This window comes from Pleurodeles waltl, chromosome 4_1, assembly GCF_031143425.1.
Source record: "Pleurodeles waltl isolate 20211129_DDA chromosome 4_1, aPleWal1.hap1.20221129, whole genome shotgun sequence".
In the NCBI taxonomy this organism is placed as follows: Eukaryota; Metazoa; Chordata; class Amphibia; order Caudata; family Salamandridae; genus Pleurodeles; species Pleurodeles waltl.
The window spans coordinates 159,011,926-159,038,460 of record NC_090442.1 but is presented as its reverse complement, the minus strand read 5'-3'; the positions used below and the strand labels follow the sequence as shown (position 1 = coordinate 159,038,460).

At 44.4% G+C, this 26,535-nt stretch overlaps 1 protein-coding gene across 1 annotated transcript in view; it reads left to right on the top strand.

The window, feature by feature from the left end:
- Nucleotides 1–26,535, top strand: part of MTPN (myotrophin) — a 237,953-nt gene that overhangs the window by 135,231 nt on the left and 76,187 nt on the right. The window contains exon 3 of the mRNA XM_069227959.1: nt 16,088–16,171. Coding sequence (XP_069084060.1) covers nt 16,088–16,171 — 84 coding nt within the window. The remainder of the gene's footprint in view (nt 1–16,087; nt 16,172–26,535) is intronic.

The window sequence follows — 26,535 nt, the reverse complement described above, 5'->3', positions numbered from 1 at the left end:
ATGTATTGAGTCTTTAGGATACATATAGGAGAACATCAACATTTGCATATTAGGTCTACTACGTGGATCACATTTAGGGGACCGTGTTCTAGAGTATCTTTAAACTATTAGCTATAGATAGGGTGAAAGGTGAAGCTGAGGGCTGGCACATAGACTGTGCTCTATAACCTATTGAACTACGTATAAGGAGGCCCATGGGTCACTGTCCAGATTACAAGCCTTTAGACATCCCGGTGTGTGGCAATGATGATGTTGGAGGGGATGAGGTGGGGAAACAGTTATGATCGATCTCCTGGTGCTCGCACCTATTATGTAGAGGAGAGAAAGTATACACAGGAAGGGCAAAGAAGGAGGGCGGTGAGGGAGGAAAGGAGAAAGGTAAATCACTAGAGGAAGGGGGTGGGAGGAAGGAGAGGAGTGAAAGAGGAAGGAAAGGGAGGCAAAGAAAAGAACATGAAAGAAAAAAAGGAAAGGAGGGGGAAGGGAAAGGAAGTAGTGACGGGGGTAGGGAGGGCAGGTCAGATGTAAAGGGGAGGGTAGTGGCATTTGAAAGCAATATAGGGTCCCTTGTAGACAGCCATTTGTAGGAGTGTGGTCCTGGGGGGGCACGGGGCACAAAGATGACATAGTGTGAATTAAGAGGGCCAATTGTGGGTCTAGGGATACGCCGAAAGGTTTGACACTGACAACCCTCTGTGCCACGGAAAAAAGGGGGCCAGGTCTGGAGAAAGATCTCCGTTCTGTCTTGTAGACTGTGGATAACCCGTTCATGTGAGGCAGTTTGGTACATTTCTGTGAGCCATTCATCGTGATTGGGGGGCAGGGTTGCGCAGTGGAGAGGGGATGGGACTGGTTTGGTGTCTCGTAAAGTGTTCCCTACTGTGTCCCAATGGGGTTGTATGGAGGGGCAGTCACATACTATGTGGAGAAGGTTGCAGCGGGCATGAGGGCAGCCTCAACAGGTTGAATGTGGAAGGAGGGCGCTACAGCCCTTAGTTTCTGAGGTGTCCAGTTCCAGTCATGTAGGGTTTTAAAGAGACGGTATTTCATCTGAGCTTCCCCTGCTCCGCATTCCCATGATTCCAGTAGGTCAATCCAGTCCACTATCTCATATTCCACCTGTAGACTCAACTGCCAATTTGTTTGAAGGGCCTTTAGGAGCGGTAGAAAGAATAAGTGGTGATTCAGTAGGTTGTAAATACCCGACATCATTCCCCTGTATGTACCCCAGGACTTGATGTAGGAAAGTACTGGTGAGGGATGGAGGGTACACAGATGAGCCCCCATGTGGCATTTGAAACAATGCTGGAGTTGTAGATGTTACCAATAGTAGCTGTTTGGGAGGCCAAATTCTCCTTGCAGGGCCGTGAAGAGTTTAAGGCCCCCATTCACTAAAATCTGGTCTATATGTAGGATGCCTGCCAGCCTCCAATTACAAGACTGGCATTACCCCAGATTGGCGCCTTATGAATCCTCCAGTCCACTCCCAAACGTCGGTGGGCTTGTCACCAGGATTGCAATATGGCCTGTATCATTGGGTTGGTGGGGTGTGTCATGGTATCCCTAGCGCCGTAAAGTAGATTGAGACCTTGCAAATTCTGCAGCAGTGTATGTTCGATCATCGCCCCCACAGTGGCCGGGCTTGAGTTACAAGGAGTAAGTTGGGAGGGACCCAGAAGAGACCACTTCTCAAAATCCCGTTTAGTGCATGTGAGCAAGGGGTTCCAGGTTATCTGTCAACATTCGGTCTAGGCCTTTGATGTAGAGCCGCAGATATTTGAGATGTGATTGCTTCCAATGGATTGGGAAGTTCTGTATCACAGCACATGTGGTTGCTGCAGACAGAGGTAGTGCTTCACTTTTTCCCACTTTATTTTGTTTCTCTCGATGCTTCAAAGTCATTTAAGAGGACACATAATTCTAAAAGAGAAATGGAGATATATTTTGGAACAACCGCCTGGAACGGGGATTCTAGCAGTGAGATGGGAATGTCGAATAGAAGCTGCTAATGGTTAAACTGCTAGAAGGAATAATAAGAGTGACAGCAGGAAGCCCTGTCTGGCTCCACGTTGGATAGTAGTTGGTTCTGATAGGAAACCTCTGCAGTTGAACTGTGCTATGGGAGAGTCATATAGACAGCGGACTTTGTTTATAAATTCGTCACCTAGCCCAAAACGTTGCAGGGTCTGAAAGAGGTACCACCACTCTATCCTGTCAAACGCTTTCTCCGTGTCCAGGGATAGGGTGAGTGCTTCATCTTGCAAGTTCTTGGCGGTCCATAGGGTATACGTGAGGGTACGCAGGTGATTTCTGGAAGACCACACAGGTACAAAACCCACTTTGGTGTGGTGAATGAGAGACGGGATCACTTTTTTGAGGCGTGCCGCAAGGACTCCTGTCAGGATCCTGGTATCTCCATTGAGAAGGGAAATGGGTCTGTAACTGCCACAAAGTAAAGGGTCCTTCCCGGGTTTCGGGAGAACCACTATGGATGCTGTATTAGAGATGGAGCTGACAGAGCCTGTGCCGCTCCTTGGAAAGCCTCATACAGCAGATCTACTGCCTGCTCTCCTGTCCATTTGTAGAATTCCGCCGGAAAGCCGTCTTCACCCTGAGGTTTATGGTGTGTGAGTTTGGAGATCGCCTGGATTATCTCTTTCTTACTTATTTCACCCTCCAGCAGACCCCTGCCTTCATCAATGAGGCCAGGGATTCGGGCATTCTCGCTGAACATCTCAAGGCGTGCGTGATCCACCTCCGTTTCAGGAGCATACCGAGCCCTGTAGAAGTTCCCAAATTCAATTCGCCTCAGGGTGTGACAATCGTGCCATCTGTGGTCTGGATAGCCGGGATGGCTAGTGCTGTTTCTTGCTGGTGTAGTTGTGCTGGCAGGAGACGGCCTACCTTCTCGCCCTGCTCATAATGTCACCTCTTCATTCGTAGGGTAGTGTGTAGGGCACCAAGTTCCATTTTGGCCCATTCCAGGCGGCTGCGCACGAGGGGAACACCGGTCGGCATTGGCTGTGACAGCGTCTCTCATTAACTGACCTTGTATGGTCCCTTTCACAGCCGCGCACAGAATCGGGGGGAATGAAACCGACCCTTTGTCTTTTAAATAGGTCGAGATGTGAGAATGTAGCTGATCTTTGCCCCTCGGCCTGCAATATTATGAGGGGTTCAGGCACCAGGGCTTGCAGTTTGGAGCAACAAGTCCTAAATCTAGTGCAAGTAGAACAGGGGAAAGGTCCGACAGTGCAGCTTCTAGGATTTGGGACTCTCTAACCATCGGAATCATGCCATGGGAGGTTCAGAAATAGCCCAATCTGGACTGGGTGCCATGGACTGGTGATATGTAAGTCTATTCCCGGTCACTCGGGTGTGTGAGGTGCCAGTGGTCTACCAGGCCATGGTCCGTTAGCAGGTCCCCCAACAGTGTCCTGTCAGTGTTGTTGCTTATGTCTAGTCTCCCAGTACGGTCAAGGACAGCATTGTGGGCTAAACTCCAGTCACCACCCAGCAGATACTGAGAGGCAGCAATCTGTCAGGAGACGGTTGAGGTGAAGAAGAAAGAGGCATTTGGAGCCCACAGGGGCGTATATGGACCCAACACATATTGTGCAGTTTTCAAGTTTGATCTTGGCAAGAATGTACCGGCCTTCCGGATCAGACCCAGTGTTAAGGTGTTTGAAGCACAAAGATCTGCGGAAGAGTATTGCCACCCCCTGTTTTCTAAGGGGATCAGAGCTGGCTTCCACTGTTTGGGTATGGCTGTTGTAGAGCACCTGACCTACCCATTTGCGGCGTAGCTTCTCTGATTCCTGGGAGGGAGAGATGGGTTTCCTGTAAGAGGGCAATGTCTGCTCTTTTGGATTGTAAATAAGACAAGACCTTCTTACCTTTGATGTAGTGTGTAAGGCCATTTACGTTCCATGTTATAATCTTCAGTGGTAGGGTGCTCATCTGACCCGTGTTGGCCATTGACTTGCAAAAAGCTGGGATATCTGCCACAGGTAGGTTGGGCTGCAAAGGAGAATCTGGACTAGCAGGTGGTAGCGTGGGTGGGAGAGGGGGTAGTTAGGGGTCCCCCGGTCACACAGGAGAAGTATAGATCAGTAGTAGTGAAGAGAAAGGAGGGAAGAGGGTAGCAAAGGCGAGGGACCGGGGGTAGACAAGGGAAATAAGGGGGGAGTGAGCAGGAAGAAGGGCAGTAGGGGAGGAAAGTAGAAGTACACCGGAACCGTCTCCAAGACCAGGGGAATAACCTTGCAAGAGCCCAGAAGCGTTAATTCGCGGGTTTAAACTTGTATAATCAACACACCGGGTGCAACCCGTGGGCAGGGAGCTGACGAGTAGAGCAACAGGGATGGAGCATACCATTGTTGGTGGAGGGGGCTGGGCATGTGGGGGTAGAGGATGTGGAGAGGAGAGGGGGCGTGGAGAGGGGGAGGGGGATGGGAAAACCTGTGAGAACTTAAGGGCATTAAACCACCTTCCCTGCCTCTCCGCCAAGAGGTGGGAGAGAGGGTAACAATATTATGGTATCCCCTCTGTACTTGACAACTACATTAGGGGGTTGGGGGGAGGGGGGTGAAGAATCGGGGTATGGGTTTATAACCGGGGGTGGGGGGTCCAGTGAGACCCATATACACTCATTCATTAGGAGGTCATGGTAGGGGGAGTTGCCATACCCTTAGGGGGAAGGGTGGGGTGGGGGTCCATGTGGGTAATGGGGCAGGGCAGCCGCCCTTGAATCTGAGGTGCAAAGCTGCAGTATTCCTGATAGGTTAATACTTGAACATTATACAATAGAATAAGAATCCTTAACTACTACAAGTAGGTCTTAAGGGAAGACACAGCTAGCAATGACAAAGAAAAGTCGCATTAAAGCTTTCCTGTCAGTGATTACAAATGATAGATAATTATTACTGATCAAAAAGGCTGCAAAGAGGTTTTTGTTAGATCAGAGGCGAGCCTTTCATAATTTACTGTCCTATGATTTATTTATTCTACAATTTCTCTGGGAACCCCTGACAATGGTCTTCTAACTCTAGCAATATCTGGAAACGTGCTTCAGGAAAGCTGTGATATACAGTTGAATCGGTTGCTGATTTTATTTAACTTTTATCGAAAGGTAGTAACCATTAAAAGGATATATGGGATCCGCTTTTGTCACCATCGAAATTAGTATGCATTCTCTTGCACTGTTTTGGTGTAAATAAACAATACTTTTAAAATGTCTCCATTATGTTTAAGTCTTTTTGGTGTGCTTATTGTCTTGTCTTGTTTTTGCTCCTTTAAGCGCCTTCTTCCTTGCCCCTTCTTTGTCTGATAACTGCTGCTTTGGTGTGGGCTTTATCGAATTCTGGTGACAGCAGGTGGGGGCTTGGCGCTTTAAGTTAACAGCATTCTGTGATTGTGGAGCTTCTGTGAAGAAAAACTTTACCCTAACGCCCCTCCCACCCCACCGCCACTTTGGTTGGTAGAACGAGGCGACACACAAAGGTGCAATCCAATCATGGCCAGGGAACCCTCTTCACCAAAATCCTAAAATATTGTCACTACAGCATCAAGTTATTAAGTCTGATTTCAGACAATACTGTCTGTGTCCAGTTTATCCCAATTATCATTAGCCTCATGCAGAGCTCAACTATTACTGTAGCATTATCACCAGTTTTGAAAAAATAAAAAACTGTTGGCAAAGCTATCCCTCATCCCCCAGTTATTACCCCAGGGTTACATTTCCCCATTACCTAGACAACCTTTAAACAACATTCCCTATGGAACTCCATTAGCAACTCGTCCTAGCCCACTTCAGGAATGATCTTGACACACCCGTACCACCTCCTATCCACACTTCCCCTCCTAAGAGTAATGCGGAACAATATACACCTAGAGGGCTTCGATTCTATGCATGGTTTTATGTTTCTGTGAATACCCATTGCTTAATATTATGGAACTGTGCATCTGTTCCCTTCCCTTTATGTTTATTTACGTTTTGCGAATTTAATGTATACATTAAAAAAAAAAAAACTAGAACAGTGGCCAGGTCCGTTTAAGAGCAGCGCTCTTCTTCTTCTTCCAGCCGCAGGTTTGTTTTCATCTGAACTCCTTCTCATCTTGCTTCCACTCTCCATCCCGGCCACTTATACCATGTTTTCTTTCCCTCCATAGGGAACAGGTATTGCTGCCAAATAGTGCTTAGACATCCTTTGCATTAAATTCAAGAATATGTTTTGGCCTTTGCAACCCCATAGGAAAGCATTAACGTTGGGTCATAAGGCTGTTCCTGGGGAGGAGACTGACTTCATAAGATATGAGGCAGACTGACGTGAAGGCTAAGTTGAGTATGCTACTTTTGTCATTGAAATTCACATCACTGCAAGAATTAGATGCCAGCAAGTTAAAGAGCAATGGATTCACTTTGGAGGTTATGCATAACGGGAAGGAGCGTATCTTATATTAATTTATTTGAAAGCAGCTCATCTTAACAATATATTAAGCTTTAACTGCACTGCATCTGAGGAGCAGAGAAAGCTGCGTCGCCACATGTTGCACTAGAAACACGGGTGTCACTCCTGGTATGTCAAGTATGTGGTGATGCCAGTTAATATTTTATATATGGGTGCTTTTGTGTTACTACAGATATACAGCTCTGTAGCATGCCAGCACCTTTGTATAAATGTGTACCACATTTCATGGGTGTTGTTGTTTTAGTAAGTGTGTGAAGGTCTCCATTTGAGATATGTGGGCAAGTGGGATCTGAGGGTTACCACTCTTTACTCCCAAGCACAGCAAGGGCACGAGTTATAGTTTCTTGAAATAACCATAACTGTTGAATTGCTATGGTTTTATGCGTATAAAATCTGAACCTAACTATGACGTCCCTCTAACCTTTGGCTTTGTAGTGAATGTCTTTAAAAAAAAAAAAAAAAAAAAAAAATTTAATTATTTTTCCTAACAAGGTAATGTCCCTACAACCTTCGTTTTTGTTTGGGTGGGGCACACATCCCTAGGTGTACAAATTTGTTTTTTTCTTTAATAAATCAAACTACTGAACAGATTTATCCCAAATCACAAAAGCCTCCTTCCGGACCAAGAGCTAACTTTCTGGCAAATTTGGTGTAATTACGTTCAGCGGTTCAGGCTGTTGTCGCGTCTAAAATCTAAAATATGGGAAATTGCATGGGGAAAATGACTTTTGGGATTCCGCCCCACCCACCCACACACACCACCCCTTTTTCTCGCCCCCCACAAATCAATTCAAAACTTTAAACACAGCAGCTGAACTCAGGTGCATACTAGTATTGAACATTTCCTGAAGATTCATTAAACACTGCCAAAGCTATTGTCAAAACAAAAAAATGCTTTCCCCCTGGGAACTAGGTCCGAACTATAACTATCCACTGGTGATTGCCAGTAGGTAAAATATGAAAGATAAATAGGCACATCTGCAAATCTTTGCAGTTCAAAGGTTACCTGCCATATGTACACATTACTTTTGGCACGTCTTCCTGCAAAGATGTGCCCTTTCACAAGAGGTTCCTCACAGCCTAGTTGCTTAGTCTGAGCTGAAATCTGTTTTCCCTCTCCAGCATTTTGTGGTCTGGAATCCATTCCCAGTCATTTTGAACAACGAGAGCAGACTTACAGTATAATGGGTGTGCAAAGGTACAGGTTGCCAAGCGTAGAGGCCCCAGTATGAATGGGCATAAGTTCAGGGAGGGAATGCAACTTAAGAGTCTGGAATCATCATGAAGGATCTTTTCTGTACTGTATCATTCTGCTCTTATTTTTTAGGTTTCGCCTGCACTGTGATTGTGAAGTTTTATGTTACAAAAAAAAATCTTTAAAGAGACTTAGAACCTGCCTCTACAATGCCCGTTACTTACCAGAACTTCCCATTTGTTCATTCAAACGTTGCTTGAATTTGCTTGCTTTTTATTGGCCAGCAGGTCACTTCCTGCTCGTCTGCTCTTCTGTTTTGCTTTCTGGTCTGCTTTTGTCGTCACGTGGAGTGTGGCCGAAGCACACCTTCCGGGTTCTGGTGACTAGTTGCTTGGTAATATTTGTTCGCGAAAAGATGAACTCAACGCGAGTCAGCTCGCATTGAAATGTGTGTAAACATTCCTGCCATCTTGCAATGGAGTATTGAGTGCAGATGTAAAGCAAGCAGAGATGGGCTCATTATGTTGTGTTTTTCATTACTTTATAATTACATGTTCGATGGCATCTGTCGCTGTAGATACGCATGTTTTGCAATAGCTCGCCATCTGGTGTTGGACCGGAGTGTTACAAGTTGTTTTTCTTCGAAGAAGTCTTTCGAGTCACGGGACCGAGTGACTCCTCCTTTTGTCTCCATTGCGCATGGGCGTCGACTCCATCTTCGATTGTTTTTTTTCCGCCATCGGGTTCGGACGTGTTCCTGTCGCTCCGAGTTTCGGAACGGAGAATTAGCTAATTTCGGAAGATTTTCGTCGGTATTGTTGCGTTCGGGATCGGCGTACTTAGATTCAACACCGCATCGAAGATCGAAGAGCTCCGGTGCCCTTCGGGGTAGTTTTTCGATCCCCCGTCGGGGCCTGGTCGGCCCGACCGCGTGCTGAAGAACGCCGATGGAACGGACCCCGTTCCGTTTCTGCCCCAAATGCCACAATAAATACCCCTATACAGACCAACACTTGGTCTGTAACCTGTGCCTGTCACCTGAGCACAGTGAAGACACCTGTGAGGCCTGTTGTGCGTTCCGGTCCCGAAAGACACTCCGAGACCGTCGAGCCAGAAGACTTCAGATGGCGTCCGCGCCGACAGCCCACCGAGAGTTCGAGGAGCAGGAAGAGGAAGGTACCTTCTCGATCCAAGAATCGGACTCCGAAGGATTCGACGATACACAAACCGTGAGTAAGACGTCAAAAACCACACAAAGGAAGATTTACAAGGCCCAGGGGACACCACTGCCATCAGGCCATGGCTCCACCCATAAATTCGGTGACCGACCGTCGGCACCAAAAAAGGCCAAAACAGTGCCGAGATCGTCCGACTCCGGTCGAGACACCGGCACGCAGCCTTCTCGGGACCGAGAAAGTGCTGGAGACAAGCCTCGACACCGAGATGCCGGTGTGGACACGGCTCGACGCCGAGACAGCGGCACCGAAGAAGATCGACGCCGAGAGGTTTCGGCCCCGAAAAAGAAAAAAGTCACCTCGGAGCCGAAAAAACACGCAGACAGGGTTTCGGTGCCGAAACAAACTGCAAGCGACCCAGCTTCAGGCTCTTATACAGAAGAGCACTCGCTAACCTCCCAAATGCAAAAGCATAGGTTTGAGGAAGAGCTACAATCAACTGATGTGGACCATATGCAAAAGCGTATCTTCATACAGCAGGGGACAGGAAAAATAAGCACCCTTCCCCCCATTAGAAGAAAGAGAAGGTTGGAGTTCCAAACTGAACAGACACCACAACCAAAAGTGGTGAAAAGAGTTACCCCACCACCCTCTCCTCCGCCCGTGATTAACGTCTCACCAACACGAACTCCATCACACTCCCCAGCTCACACCACCATAAGCCAGGGTGACCAAGATCAAGACGCATGGGACCTATACGACGCCCCAGTGTCAGATAACAGTCCGGAGGCATACCCTACGAAGCCATCTCCACCAGAAGACAGCACCGCGTATTCTCAAGTGGTGGCTAGAGCAGCACAATTTCACAACGTAAGCCTCCACTCAGAACAGGTCGAGGATGATTTTTTATTCAACACACTCTCCTCCACCTACAGCTCATACCAAAGCCTGCCTATGCTCCCTGGTATGCTCCGGCACGCGAAAAATCTTTAAGGAGCCGGTCAAAAGTAGGGCAATCACACCAAGGGTGGAAAAAAAGTATAAGGCGCCTCCTACAGACCCGGTTTTCATCACTACACAGCTGCCACCAGACTCTGTCGTTGTAGGAGCAGCTAGTAAAAGGGCCAACTCTCACACATCTGGAGATGCACCACCCCCAGATAAAGAAAGCCGCAAGTTCGATGCAGCTGGTAAGAGTCGCAGCACAAGCTGCAAACCAGTGGCGCATCGCGAACTCCCAGGCACTACTTGCGCGCTATGACAGAGCCCACTGGGACGAGATGCAACATCTCATTGAACATCTGCCCAAGGACTTACAAAATAGGGCAAAACAAGTGGTTGAGGAGGGACAGACCATTTCCAACAACCAGATCCGCTCCTCCATGGACGCTGCAGATACAGCTGCACGGACAATTAATACATCTGTAACTATCAGAAGGCATGCATGGCTCCGAACGTCTGGATTTAAACCAGAGATTCAACAAGCAGTTCTCAATATGCCTTTTAATGAAAAAGAACTGTTCGGTCCAGAAGTGGACACAGCGATTGAGAAACTCAAAAAAGATACGGACACTGCCAAAGCCATGGGCGCACTCTACTCCCCGCAGAGCAGAGGGAATTACAGCACATTCCGTAAAACACCCTTTCGAGGGGGGTTTCGGGGTCAGAGCACACAAGCCAGCACCTCACAAGCAACACCGTCCAGTTACCAGGGACAGTATAGAGGAGGTTTTCGGGGACAATATAGAGGAGGGCAATTCCCTAGAAATAGAGGAAGATTTCAGAGCCCCAAAACCCCTACTACTAAACAGTGACTCACATGTCACTCACCCCCTCCACACAACACCAGTGGGGGGAAGAATAAGTCATTATTACAAAGCATGGGAGGAAATCACTACAGACACTTGGGTTCTAGCAATTATCCAACATGGTTATTGCATAGAATTTCTACAATTCCCTCCAAACATACCACCAAAAGCACAAAATTTGACAACACACCATTCCAATCTCCTGGAGATAGAAGTGCAGGCACTATTGCAAAAGAATGCAATCGAATTAGTGCCAAACACACAAATAAACACAGGAGTTTACTCACTGTACTTTCTGATACCAAAGAAGGACAAAACGCGGAGACCAATCCTAGACCTCAGAGTAGTGAACACTTTCATCAAATCAGACCACTTTCACATGGTCACACTACAAGAAGTATTGCCATTGCTAAAACTACACGACTACATGGCAACTTTAGACCTCAAGGATGCTTATTTCCATATACCAATACACCCATCGCACAGGAAATACCTAAGGTTTGTATTCAAGGGAATACATTACCAATTCAAGGTACTGCCTTTCGGATTAACAACCGCACCAAGAGTCTTTACCAAATGTCTAGCGGTAGTCGCTGCACACATAAGAAGGCAGCAAATACATGTGTTCCCATATCTAGACGACTGGCTAATCAAGGCCCATTCGTTAATACAGTGCTCAAATCACACAAATCATATCATACAAACCCTCTTCAAACTAGGGTTCACCGTCAATTTCACAAAATCCAAAATTCTGCCGCGCAAGGTACAACAATACCTGGGAGCCATAATAGACACATCAAAAGGAGTAGCCACTCCAAGTCCACAAAGAATTCGAAATTTCAACACCATCATACAACGCATGTATCCAACACAAAGGATACACGCAAAGATGGTACTACAACTCCTAGGCATGATGTCTTCATGCATAGCCATTGTCCCAAACGCAAGACTGCACATGAGGCCCTTACAACAGTGCCTAGCATCATAATGGTCACAAGCACAGGGTCACCTTCTAGATCTGGTGTTAATAGACCGCCAAACTTACCTCTCGCTTCTGTGGTGGAACAACATAAATTTAAACAAAGGGCGGCCTTTCCAAGACCCAGTGCCACAATACGTAATAACAACAGATGCTTCCATGACAGGGTGGGGAGCACACCTCGATCAACACAGCATACAAGGACAATGGAACGTACATCAAACAACACTGCATATAAATCACCTAGAACTTCTAGCAGTTTTTCAAGCACTAAAAGCTTTCCAACCAATAATAGTTCACAAATACATTCTCGTCAAAACAGACAACATGACAACAATGTATTATCTAAACAAGCAAGGGGGGACGCACTCCACGCAGTTAAGCCTGCTAGCACAAAAGATTTGGCGTTGGGCAATTCACAACCAAATTCGCCTAATAGCACAATTTATACCAGGGATCCAAAATCAACTCGCAGTCAATCTCTCTCGAGATCACCAACAGGTCCACGAATGGGAAATTCACCCCCAAATTCTGAACACTTATTTCAAACTCTGGGGAACACCTCAGATAGACTTGTTTGCGACAAGGGAGAACACAAAATGCCAAAACTTCGCATCCAGATACCCACACAAACCGTCCCAAGGCAATGCCCTATGGATGAACTGGTCAGGGATATTTGCTTACGCTTTTCCTCCTCTCCCTCTCCTTCCTTACCTGGTAAACAAACTCAGTCAAAACAAACTCAAACTCATATTGATAGCACCAACTTGGGCAAGGCAACCCTGGTACACAACGCTGCTAAGACCTATCAGTAGTACCCTGCATCAAATTGCCCAACAGGCCAGATCTGTTGACACAGCACAACCAAAAGATCAGACACCCAGATCCAGCATCGCTGAATCTAGCAATCTGGCTCCTGAAATCCTAGAATTCGGGCACTTACAACTTACCCAAGAATGTATGGAAGTCATAAAACAAGCCAGAAGGCCATCCACCAGGCACTGCTATGCAAGTAAATGGAAGAGGTTTGTTTGCTACTGCCATATTAATCAAATACAACCATTACACACAACTCCAGAACATGTAGTGGGTTACTTGCTTCACTTACAAAAATCTAACCTGGCTTTCTCTTCCATTAAAATACACCTTGCAGCAATATCTGCATACCTGCAGACTACCTATTCAACTTCCCTATATAAGATACCAGTCATTAAAGCATTCATGGTGGGCCTTAGGAGAATTATACCACCAAGAACACCACCTGTTCCTTCATGGAACCTAAATGTTGTCCTAACTAGACTTATGGGTCCACCTTTTGAACCCATGCACTCCTGCGACATACAGTTCCTAACCTGGAAGGTGGCATTTCTCATCGCCATTACTTCCCTAAGAAGAGTAAGCGAGATTCAGGCGTTTACAATACAGGAACCTTTTATACAACTACACAAGAATAAGGTCGTCCTAAGGACCAATCCTAAATTTTTGCCAAAGGTTATTTCACCGTTCCATCTAAATCAAACAGTGGAACTTCCAGTGTTCTTTCCACAGCCAGATACCGTAGCTGAAAGGGCACTACATACATTAGATGTCAAAAGAGCATTGATGTATTACATTGACAGAACAAAAAACATCAGAAAGACTAAACAACTATTTATTGCATTTCAAAAACCTCATGCAGGAAACCCAATATCAAAACAAGGTATAGCCAGATGGATAGTTAAATGCATCCAAATCTGCTACCTTAAAGCTAAACGACAGCTGCCCATTACACCAAGGGCACACTCAACCAGAAAGAAAGGTGCTACCATGGCCTTTCTAGGAAACATCCCAATGCAAGAAATATGTAAGGCAGCCACATGGTCTACGCCTCACACATTCACCAAGCACTACTGTGTAGACGTGTTATCCGCACAACAAGCCACAGTAGGTCAAGCCGTATTAAGAACATTATTTCAGACTACTTCCACTCCTACAGGCTGATCCACCGCTTTTGGGGAGATAACTGCTTACTAGTCTATGCAAAACATGCGTATCTACAGCGACAGATGCCATTGAACTGAAAATGTCACTTACCCAGTGTACATCTGTTCGTGGCATCAGTCGCAGTAGATTCGCATGTGCCCACCCGCCTCCCCGGGAGCCTGTAGCAGTTTGGAAGTTACCTTCAATTATTTATATATGTATCATCTCAACCTTAAATAGGTGCATACTTAGTCACTCCATTGCATGGGCACTATTACTACAATTCAACTCCTACCTCACCCTCTGCGGGGAAAAACAATCGAAGATGGAGTCGACGCCCATGCGCAATGGAGACAAAAGGAGGAGTCACTCGGTCCCGTGACTCGAAAGACTTCTTCGAAGAAAAACAATTTGTAACACTCCGGCCCAACACCAGATGGCGAGCTATTGCAAAACATGTGAATCTACTGCGACTGATGCCACGAACAGATGTACACTGGGTAAGTGACATTTTCATTCTGATGCATAAGTTGTAAATATTCAAATTATTTGTGTTAGTTTCTTAAATTACCACTCATTTTTAAAGAAAAGGCATTTGTATAATTGGGTGACGTTTTATTTCGAGTTATTCTCTGTGACTTATTGAAAGGCAGTTTTAAGTGCAGTTATCTTGCAGGCACTACAGTCATGATTTAAACAGTGCTGTGACACCAGTGCCAAAAGTCGTCAGAACTCCTCTAAGCACCAAATACTACTAATATTGTTTTACTAAACAGGCAGCCACAAGTGCAGTTACCTTGCAGGCATTAGTCATGATTTGAATGGTGCACCAGGTGCAGTGACACCAGTGCCACAGTGTTGGAACCCTTCTAAACACAGATTATTGCTACATTTTATTACCAAACAGGCAGTCACAAGTGCAGTTACCTTGCAGGCACTAGTCATGATTTTAGTGGTGCAGCAGGTGCAGTGACACCAGGGCCAAACGCTCTTGGAACCCCTCTAAGCACCAAATATTGGTATATTTTACTACTACACAGGCATTCACAAGTGCAGTTATCTTGCAAGCACTGGGGTCATGATTTGAATGGTGCAGCGGCACAGTGCCCAAAAGCTCTAGGAACACCACTAAACACAATTTATTATTGAGTTTTACTTCTAAACAGGCAGTCGCAAGTCCAGTTATCTTGCAGGCATTAAGGTCATGATTTGAATGGTACAGCAGATCAGTGGCAGTGGGGCCAAAAGTTGTCAACTGCTCTAAGCACCAAATATTTTACTACTAGACAGGCAGTCACAGTTGTGGTTACCTTGCAGTTCCATAGAGACATGATTTGAATGGTGCCGCAGGTGCAATGGCACTTCACTAACTATACAGCACTATACTCTAATACAATGTTATATTCAATAAGGTACAAATTTGGAATCCTACGATATTCATTCAAATATCACAACATAAACAAGAACTAATGGTTTATCAAATTGAAAACATATATAACCTTTTTCTAATAGTTACAATCCAGGTAGTAAGGTAGAATGCAAAAGAGGAAAAAAAAGGTGAAACTCAATGACTTTGCCAGTGCTTGTTCTAAATGGCTAGTGCTGCTCTAGTATCTTCAGTGGAGCTCTCAGCGTTCCATTGTTCTAAAATAATTTAACTATGATGTCTCCTCCCATGGATTACTATTCTATCATTCCTGGGTATCTTCTAGAGCAGAGCTCCGCAAACTTTTTAGCACCACTACCCAATTTTTAGAAAGGCGAACGTTCGCAACCCACGTTGCTTTCTTGGACACGAAGCAGGGTTTTTTTTTTTTTTTTTCCTTTTAATGTAACAAGTGTTGTTTGGTAGCACTCTTTTATGGACAGCACACTTTTCATTGAAATGGTGACTAAATTTGCACAGATACAATTTTACTGTTAAAACTATATCGCGCATGAATGATGTATGGAAATTGGATTTCAGTGTATATCATTTGTGCATCACCACAGTGTCTTGATTTTGTTTTGATTCTGCTAAAATCTCTTTCCATCACATTGCAGAATTACAAAAAATATGCTTCATTTTTTTCCCGTACTTTTAAATGTGTACGGCTTATTTATGGATATTTACATTTTGTTCTGTTGCAATAAAATGTTACATCATATTGCCTTTTCTTTCACCCTCCCTGTACCCCCAGCAAGATTGTCATGTAATTCACTTTACTTTCTCTGGTCGCAAAGTGAGAGGGGTTTCTAAATACCAGTCCACAAAAAAATAAAAAAAACAGTGGTATTTCAGAAGACATAGCGCGATTTGACCAGTGTCTTTGAAGTGCAGCAAATGTGACAAGATAAATACAGAATATAAAGGCATCTTTATATATTGCTTGGACTTTCACCCACATGAAAATCTGCTTGTGACCGAGAGTTTGTGGACACACTAGCTTAGCCTAGGCGTCGTGAATATAAGATGACCTGTTGGTGGCTTACTTAACCGTGTCCCTATCCCATTACAGGCTGCAGACAAACATGGCATCACCCCACTCCTCTCTGCGTGCTACGAGGGACACACCAAGTGCGTGAAGCTGCTGCTATCCAAGGTGAGTTGTGTGGCCCTGTTCTTTAACAAAGAGCCAGCATTAACCCGATAACGATTCTATGTGAATTATTTACAAAATGGTCTGCTCTTGGTGTCGTTAGGGATAACCTCTCTTCCATAGCTCAGCTTGTTAACGGAAACCTTAGCCCATGCACAGTTGCTGAGGTTACCCAAAGATGCTGAATGGAGTGTGACTTTTCTGTCTGTGGCCATGAGGCTTTTAACATATTGCTAGTGATAGCGGTCGGGTGACAAGGACTTGGTGTGTAATTGGAGAACATAAAATGTATTTCCATTTGAATTCATTGGCTAGACTTGTAAGAAGAGCTTTCTGGTGGATACTTGTGACCGCTTATTCTGCACGTTGTGAATATTCCCCGGGCGTCACGCTGGATCTGGAAGATGGCGCCGTGCAGCTACGCACTCTTCGCGCTGCTCTGGAAATGGCAGATGGTGCGCATTATACGCGCCTCCCGTGCACACTGATGCCATTTCCTTTCTTTCCTCTCCTCCAGACGCGGAACCTGAGCGCTACTCCGTTAGCCTGTTAGAGGATTTTTCTCTCATTTTTGGTCAAAAGTGTTATGCAAAGGACATTCCTTCTCTCTTTTAAAATTTTTAAAACTGTAACAAACAAATTTGTTTGTGACAAATCGCCACCAGGTCTGTTTCTGGTGCTTGGGTTTGAAACACATCTCCAGAACATACAATAACTGCGGCCAGATGAACCCCAAAGCGGTTTAGAAACTGTATGCCATAATACTCGCATAGCTCCATGGTGTGACCATTGAAAGTCTAGAGCAAGATTTCAAACCTGCTGCAGATCTTCTTTATGGTCAAAGTCTTCAGGTAAGTCGAAGACGTACTGGAAGTCTAAGTTGGAATAGACCCCTTTCCAGCTATTGTCAATCACTAGAAAAGGCAGGAGAGTGTCAGTGCGCCATACGGTCTCGCTCCTGAACTCCGAGTCTGGTACTGATGCTCCCTGGCTTTCCATGTCAGTCGTTGCATCAGTTAAAGACTTCAAGGAGGCCCTGCTGTACATATACTCAGCATGCTTCTGTTCTCTATTGTGTGCCTTCGGGACACAAGGATACACGGTGGCCTTCAGTCGCACTCCCACTGGTAGGTTCGCCCTCTGCCCTCTGTGCCTCTCAAACCTCCTAGGGTTCCACGCCAGCTTCAGTACTGATTTCAGTCCCCTTACTGCACTGTGCGCAGATTTATTCGACAAGGTCTGTCCCGGATCCCTAATGGATGAATAAGCTCATATGACAATTGTATTTCACAATAATGCATACATCGTTATTGGAAAATTGCAAAACATTCCTTTGCAACAATCTTTAGAGCAATTCAGTAATCAATCCTCGATATACATTGTAAATATGAAAACAGTTTCAGCTATTCATGATACTATGCAAAGTTGAAATGTGCATATTTTGCATGTGGCTTATTTTAAAGTGCCTTTTCTCTCATTTAGTTGAAACACAAGACATTCTCAAAGAGCATGCAGCACATTTTTTAAGTGCATACAGTGCCACAATTCTTGTAAACATTAGATGGGTTGTTTGTACGTGATTCATTGTTCTGTTAACACACCTTGAGTTAGTTTCAAAGACAATAAAATGCAATCCAATGGCCAGTTCTATTTGTAGGCCACAGAGTTTTGTAAAAAAATCAAACGATCTGAATGTTCTCAAATTGATTTCCAATATAACCTTCTCAGAAAATAAGGGTTCGACGTATTTCAGCCTGGAAAGTTAAGGGTGCATTAGAACTGTTACAAGGAGCCGTGTAAGACCACCCAAAATTGAGGGCAGTCTTGCTAGGCTTCCTAGGAGCTGTCCCCTTTATTCTTCAGTAGAACTGTGGGCCTGTATAATGAACAGAGATATGTGAGTTCAGTTACTATGAAGTTCCTCAAAGGTGACCGTCCACTTACCGAATTCTTTCTTCGAAGTGGTGAGCGGTTGCTGAATGCACTTCGATTTTGAAGAAAGATCACATTTTCATATTATATGTGTGTCCTCAAATTACTGTTTTTTTATTAAAATAGTGCATGGATATTTAGTATGAGGAATTAGTTGGCTTGGAACAATGTGTACCCGCATTATTGAAAGGTCAAAGAAGAATCGAGGCAAAATAGTTTTTTATCATATTGGTTCTGAGCTAAATTGTGCCTTCTGAATTCTCTCTCTCCACTGGTGTTCCAGGGCAACATAGATTGGACTAAGTAGTGAATTTTTGACTGTGTTTGTGAGAGGGAAATTGTTTTTTCGCATCAACTGAGAATGTTTGTTTTAATATCGAGCCATCCTCAAGATCGGTAAGTCTCTGTACTAGTTGCTCAACTGTTGCTAAAAACTGGGAAAGTTTTTCAGCTATTTTGTTGAGATGTTCATGCAATGATGACATTGCGATTAATTTTGTGGGGAATCGACCAACAGTTGATTTGGAATCAAAAAGGAAGACTGACCTAGATTTTTGTGACTAAGCATTGGTGGATTACTAGGAACCTTCGAAGTGGAACTGAGCGAAACTAAGTGGGCTTCTTGAGTGAGTAATCCATCCGAATGCTTTTACTGAGACATTGGCCCATCGAAACTCCTTGTTCAACCTTAATATCGACAGCACCTCCTTTCACCCAACCACCAGTGGCTTGCAGTTGATAGACCACGCTGAACATTAATGAAAAAGGGATAGTTTAACCGAACTGAAGAGCCTGGTACAGGCACTGAATCGAGCCCAACATCTGTAATATGAGATCCGATGATTGAAGACTCCCTGTGCTTTTTGATCTCGCAAATTGAATAGCAGGGTCAGTGACTGGCTCTCCCACCAGATGTTGTTGTATATTGCCGATTATGGCTGATACAGAGGAATGAGACACCACTCTGCTTAGCATTGGTGGCAACTAAAGAAAAGTAAGCTGTGCTGTTATGAGTTCACACATTTAATCAGTAAGCCCAACACATGGCAGAATAATTAACGAATGCTAACAAAACATTATGGCCCTGTGGGAAACGCTTAATAAAGCAACACAGGTAAATGTTGGATCTCATCTGCCTTTAGATATTAAAGCCTTATCCCAGGCTGGACAGAGTTTCAAAGATTTTTTTTTTTTTGTTGACAGAAGAATTAGTAAACGAGAAAACAGTTCAGCAGAAAAATTATGAAGAGGGAACGTATAGGCAAGATATTATCCACGTTGATCAAAGTTAAATGCGTTAATGCCATTTTGGAAACAATTGATATTGACACAAACATGCTTGTCAACCAACACAGTGAAATCCAAAAGGTCCTTCTCCAGCATTATAGGCATTTAGACAAGACCTTCTATTTTGCCTCTCAGGAAGCAATAATTAATTTTCTTCCTTTCATTTATCTTCCAGAGCTTTCGAACGAACAACAAAAGAGCCTGGTTAGTCACGTTATCTTATAAGAAAGTGAAGAAATGATGGCTACAGTGGCTTATAACCACTCTAGGGGAAACAATGTTATTCCTATTGATTTATTGAGTTTTTCCCCCACTCCAGAATCTCCTTACTGTTTATTTTAATTATTCACAGGGCTTCTTTCGTCATCTGTTTTGGAATCAATAGTGAACAGTTTTGAAAAAAGGACAAGTCCCCAAATAATCTTAACTCTTACAGACCAATTAGCATGCTCAGTGTAGAATATAAATTGTTTACAAAAGTATTGGCCAACAGTATTATACCTATTGCCAAAAATTGATTCACATTCATAAAAATGGATTCTTGCCTTACAGGTCGATTACAATAAGCATCAGTTACCAAATTCTGACCATTTAATTTTCAGTTAGTAATACAAAATCTGCAATAATCATAATTGACAGATAGTGTTTGAGCTAGTTAATTGTTCAGCTTTGTTTCAGATTCTCTGTATCTTTTAGTTTCCCTACGCAATTTATACACGTTTTAAAAATCTGTGTTCAGATGCCTCACCTAGAAAAGTAATCATTTCGAAAGAGGTTGGTTAAATTACTATTATTCACTCCCTTTGTAATTCTGCTGAATAATTATGATGATTCTATTTGACCTCCTGTTCTTGGTGTGTCTAAAGTCAAATGTTTTACTAACAGTGTTATAACTTGTCAGCAGAGATGACCATAATAAGTCGGAGGTTTGCTATTTAATGCAACTGAATAAGTTCACCCATACTAAATAGAGGGGCAGGTTTCCTTGGTTAGTCCAATTCGTTATTTAGGCATTACAATACGTGTTACCTGATATAAGGCTTTACTTGAATTATTTTTTCAGAAAAGTGAGATCTGTTCAAAATATAAGATCCCAGAATGCTGCTCTTCTGTGACTCGGTTGATTGGCCTAGTTACAGCTGCCCAATAAAGCTATCAAGAATTGGATTAAAAATGGGTTTAAACGAATATCGAATTTTATATTTGTCTTAGGAACAGAATAATTAGTGGACTACCGTTTTTTAAATTTATTTTTTTAGGGGTGGGGGGCAACGCTGATTCTGCTTTAGAGTGACTTAAGGAGATCAGAGCTACTGCAACTTCTCTGGGCTTATCTGTCCCTCCATCTCCTGCGAACCCCACCACCCTTGCCACTGCTTTTACGGATTTAGTAGAGCGGTCTCATATTGCCAGGCTGTCCAACCTCTGCAAGAACCCCAGCAGTTTCGCTGTTGAGGCCATGGTGCTTAACCCCTTTGTAGCCAAGGTCAAGCAGGATGCCCCCCCACCCCCTCACCCCCCGTGGCCACACATGGCAAAATTTAGCAAGCTATTAGGTGAGCACAGGCATCCAGCGGGAGACAACATCAAAAGGTTTCCATGTTGGCAAGCAGTAACATCAGAAAGATGGGTCCTGAGACCGTTTGCAGGGGTTATGCCTTACTCTTGCTTTCTTCTCTGCTGCACCTTCCATCGTCCCCAAAGCGCCTAACCGAGGATCATCTCTCCATTTTGCAGCAGAAAATGCAAGCCTTTTTCCCCAAAGGGGCTACTAGTGCAGATGTAGGACATGTTTATTATTCCCTGTACTTTCTGATGCCCAAGAAGGATTAAGTCCTTTGTCCTATTTTAGACCTGCACCCTCTCAATGCCTTCCACCAGATGGAGAAAATCAAAATGGTCATCCTGCCCAGGTCTGGTGTTCCTTCGGGCCAGGAAAGTGAATGGTGGCGTTGGACCTGCAGAACACATTTCCATATAAATGTCCTGCCCGCCCATTGCTGCGAACTGGGGTTCGTGGTGGGACAGGAATTTTTCGAATTCGCTGGGCTCCCATTTAGTCTCACCATTGCCCCTCAGGTGTTAAAGACAGTGATAGCAGTGGTGGCACCACACCTTTGGAGGTTAGGGGTGCCAGTCTTTCCCTACATCGATGACTGACTGCTAAAGGTGGGCTTCCCCCCGGCAGAAGCCATCCACCTCTAAACTAGAGTGAACCTCCTGTCATCTTTGGGGTTAACTGTCAGCATGCTGAAAGAACGTCTGATTCCTTCTCAGACACTTCCCCTTCTTTGGAGCCGTTTTCAATACTTTTCGGTTTTGTGACTTTGTCCCAGGAAAGAATCTAGGACGTTCAGGCTGTGATCCTGATTTTTCCACCTTGGTCCTGGATTTCAGTGAGGTAGACTCTGAGGCTGCAGGGACTGATGGCCTCCTGTATTCTGCTAGTCGAGCATGCCAGTTTGCATATGCAGACTCTCCAGTGCGATCTGGAGTCTTAGTGGCACCATAATCAAGGGGCCCTCTCCAACCATATTCCGAGGAGACTGCATAAGATCTGCAGTGGTGGTTACTGGACCGCAGTTGGGTCTGCATCTGGCTCCTTTCCCTCCCCAGCGTAGAGCGGACAGTGGTAACGGATGCATTGTTTCGTGGTTGTGGGGGTTATTTGGGAGACGTGGAGCTCAGAGTCCTCTGGTCTCTGGCTGTGTCCTGGCTCCATATCCACCATCTGGAGCTGAGGGCTATCTCCTTGGTGTTAAAAGCCTTCCTTCCATCGATCAGTAGGAGACTGGTTTAGGTGCTCACGGGCAACACCACTTCCATGTGGTATTGCAACAAACAGATTTGGAGGGGTGGAAGGGGTCATGGACTCTGTGCCAGGAGTCCCAGCGCCTCTGGAAATAGCTGGACTACCAAGGGACTTTTCGGATGGTGAGCCACCTGGCAGACTTTCTGAATGCCAGGGTGGACAAACTCGTCCGTTGACACCTAGTGAATCACGAGTGGCAATTGCATCCAGATGTTGTTTAATGTCTCATGCAAATGGGGAGAACATTGGCTTGTTTTCTTCACCACTGAACTTGCAATGTCCGCACTTCTGCATGTTGGCATTTCAAAGGCATGTTTTGCTTAGTGACTCATCCCACCTCAAGTGGGATACAGGACTTCTGTTTGTATTTTCACTGATACCACACCTGCTGCAAGTTCTTGAAGATCGGGACAAACCAGGCCCAAGTCATCCTAGTGGCGCTGGATTTGGAGAGTATGGTATCTAGAACTCCTGGGCTTGAGCATTTGTCATCCGCTCGAGCTGTTCCGCTGAGAGGATCTGCTTTTGTAGCAGCAGCAGCAGGTCTGGTTTCTGTGCCTTTGCAACTGCCACCTTCATGCTTGAAGATTGAGTGGCGACAGCTGAACACTTTCAATTTTCCTCCTGAGGCGATTGATGTCATCTTGGCAGCCAGGCTTCTCTTGACTAAAACTGTATATGCCTGTCATTGGGACTAATTTGTTGCCTGGTGCAGCACTCAGTAGATAGAATGTCAGATAACTTTGGCAGGTGGGGCTCTGTTATTTGTTTTATGCCTGGCCAGGCTTTGCCCTGGGCACAGTTAAAAGGTACCTTTTAGTTCCTTCTGCTTTTTTGCGATTGCAGGATCATCCTTTACTGTTTAGTTTTCAGTTATGTGTTTTTTAAAAGGGTTACAGCACTTATTTCCTCCCTCTCCTTGTCATGCCACAGTGGGACCTTAACTAGATCCTTGCATTTCTGATGTGCACTATATTTGAGCAGCTTTGCAGCTGCATTTTATGCCTTCTTACCAGCATGACTGTTTGGGACTGTGTGACTCATTGCATTGGTAGGGAGCGGGAGATCCTGAAGCTCACTGTGTCAACCCCTTGTACACCGCTGAACAAAATTGGGTTACTGGTTAAGGTGGGGTAATGAACCCCTGCTCAAGCAGCCACCATAATTCTTGTATGAGTAAGGCACAAGCAAACCCAAATTAACCTGTGCTTAACCTTCTAGTAGCTTGGTGGAGAAACCAGGCCTAACTTGGATGCAATGTATACAGTATTTATGCGGCACTTCAAACAGTAGTAAAGTTAAATTATAACATAAGAAAAATCTACACTACTTTTGAATTATAGAGTACATTTTAATAATTAAAACAAGACCAAAACGACAAAAATACACTCTGTAGAACTGGAGATATGCAGGTCTAAAGATTTTGGAGAGAATAGCTCCAAAAAACATGAAGTGCCAACTATGTATACCTGATCACACTGGACCGGGTCAGTCACAAGTTCAGGCCAACCATGATGGTGTGTGGGTTGGCTACAGGGGCCCAATTAGGCCCCTGAAACAAGAGTACCTTAAATCCTGGTTTTCAGAACTTTGTGGTATCCCGTGCCGAGGATGCGTTGCGCAGCTGAGGGGATGCAGGTTCCAGACAAGGATATGCATTGCACAGTGGTGGTTGCAGGGTAGTGGGGGCTGGGGTCTTGGGGAGCTGTGTAGCAGGTGCAGTGTCTTAACTTGAGGATGCGTCGTGCAGCGGTGGTTCTGGCGAGCTGTGATGGGCATGAGTCCTTGTGTCGGAAGTCCATGCCGCAGCAGCGATGCATCTGTTCTGCTGGGTCCGCAGATGGGCTACCAGAACACATTTAAGCCCACATCTAAGGGTTCAGAGGTAACCCTAGTATTATCTTATGGGAGAGGCAGGCCTTGCAGCATTGAAAAATGAATTGGATAGTTTTTCACTACAGGATATGTAAAACTTCAAGGAACATGTCCAACTTTTTTTATTACACTGCACCCTGTCCCTGTGGGCTGTTTAAGGGTCACCCCAGAGGTGACTTACAGGTATTAAAAAGGAGGTTTTAGGCCTGGCAAGAGGTTTACTTTGCCAGGTCGAAATGGCAGTTTAAAACTCCACACACAGGCTGCAATGGCAGTCCTAAAACCGGTTGTGAGGCTACTTAGATGGGTGCTTAATAATTATTTTAGGCCCAGTAGTAGTATTTAATACGCAGAAGTAGAGTTTAATATACAGGCCCTGGTTACATGTAGTGCCACTTTACTAAGGACTTACAGATATATTAAATATGCAGATTGGGAATAAGCCGATGTTAACATGTTTTTAGGAAGTGAGCACACACACATTGTGCACTTTACCACTGCTAACCAGTGCTAGAGTCCGAAAGCCAACAAAACGGGATCAGAAAAATATGGAGTAGTAAGACAAAGATTGGGGTAACACCACTATAAGGCTAACAGGTCTGACATATATGCATTTTAGATGGGAGTTTAATGTTCTTAAATGTTTCTTGTACACCTGATGTTGCGTTGCTTTCTTGCTACTGTCGGTCTATCTTGCAATTTGACATTTTATTAATTAAGTCCTCAAATATTTTAATAACTTTTTAAGGATTATTTGGTATGTTGGTGATTTTATGGAATGCTTGTTCACCCTCGGTACTCACATATGCCAGTGCCATGTGGGCGGTGGAGGGGGAGCAGCCTACAAAAACAAAACAAATGGGGTGGTGCGAGCTGATGTGTATTTTACACAATAACTGGCGAATTTTAGGGCCTTTTTCAGGTTTTTTTGACTGAACTATAGCAAAATTGTTACTTTTTTCAGTGACTCACAGATTGAATGACTAATTTAGCACAGTACTACGACTCTACTAATAGTCATGAGGCCTCTTCAGTGTAATTTTATCTCACACCAAAAATGTAGCCCTTGCTTATTTGTTTTTGTTAAAACATTTTGTATATAAAACTATTACATATGAAAAGACGGCATAATCCATAAATGCAAATTTACGGAGAATTATTTCCTTTTTTTACCATTTGAGGCAGGGAAGAGCTGCCATGATCCACCAAATTATAGATATGCATGTTCTTGGCTTTATTAAAGGTTTGTAAAGTCTGATGAGCTGGTCTGTTTGCCTTGTCTCAGCCAGCTATGTTTACTGATGTGTGGCACTTTAGGGAGGACAATATGGTATGACTCTTCATATCTGTGTAGCCTCCACAGGTTTGGAACCACTGTTCTACAGGCGTTGTGCTCCATCTGCCTTTGTAAATCAAGCGTTCCCAGCACTGATGAATAAAGGCTGTAACCATGCCACTTTTTCAGAATATGCACATTAGGGAAAGAACCTAGAATTGATCTAAATTAGAACGATTTATGAAGGCAATGGTGGTTCTAGAAATCGTGCATGACCCATGTTTAAAGTACCAACATTAGCAAGACCTTTTTAAATCTTCTCCTTTTTGAGTACTTCTCGTAGTACTTTTGGGCCTGTACTGTACCTGAGGTTGTCTTCAATAACTCTGTACCATGAATATGTAAGCAGCCACTCGTCTGAAATGTTATTTCTTCTACATCATTAGACCCTGCACAATATATAGAGCCTGGAACACATCAGAGTGTAGCAGGGAACAACTTGACATCCAACTTGTACTGTTCAGCAGGCATAGTGCAAGGCAGTCACTCATTCACCCTTGTTCATATAAATTACTTTCTGAGACTGTTAGAAGGTAGGTCTTTGCTTGTACGTGTCCGAAAAAAATCTAGTTTTTTTTGTGTTTTTATTTAAATCTAGAATGCTCACTCCATGTACCATACTCTATAAAGGCGCAAAAACAAAGTCATTGTGAAACGGTCGATGTTGACGAGTGAAGTTGCAAAAAATGTCAGCTCTTTAATCCCTTCTTCAAGAACAATTCACTCACAGTTGGAGCAGGAGTCCTATCCAGAGCATGGGCCCTACCAGTGAGGATTTTCAGGCTCCTCGAGAGGCAGTTTTAGGCACCACTAGATGTTTCTCCAGATCAACATGGACGATTGTGCTGTTACCAGATGATCTTCTGTGCTTGGTATGTAGGTGGCGTATTCAGTCTGGTCTCTAGCTTTAAATTCACATTGAGGAAACCAGACTGAGAGAAGTCACATCTAGGAGTGGACAATAAATTCTGCTCTACTGGAAGAGCTGGTTGAATTTTGGCTCCTCTGTATTACGCTTGTAACATGTTTTTTCTGCCAAATTCAGCCATGCACCAAGTGTCAGAGTTTTTTCATACATGTGGCTCGCCAGCGGTAAGTTGATTAACACGTGCAAGAATTGGCATA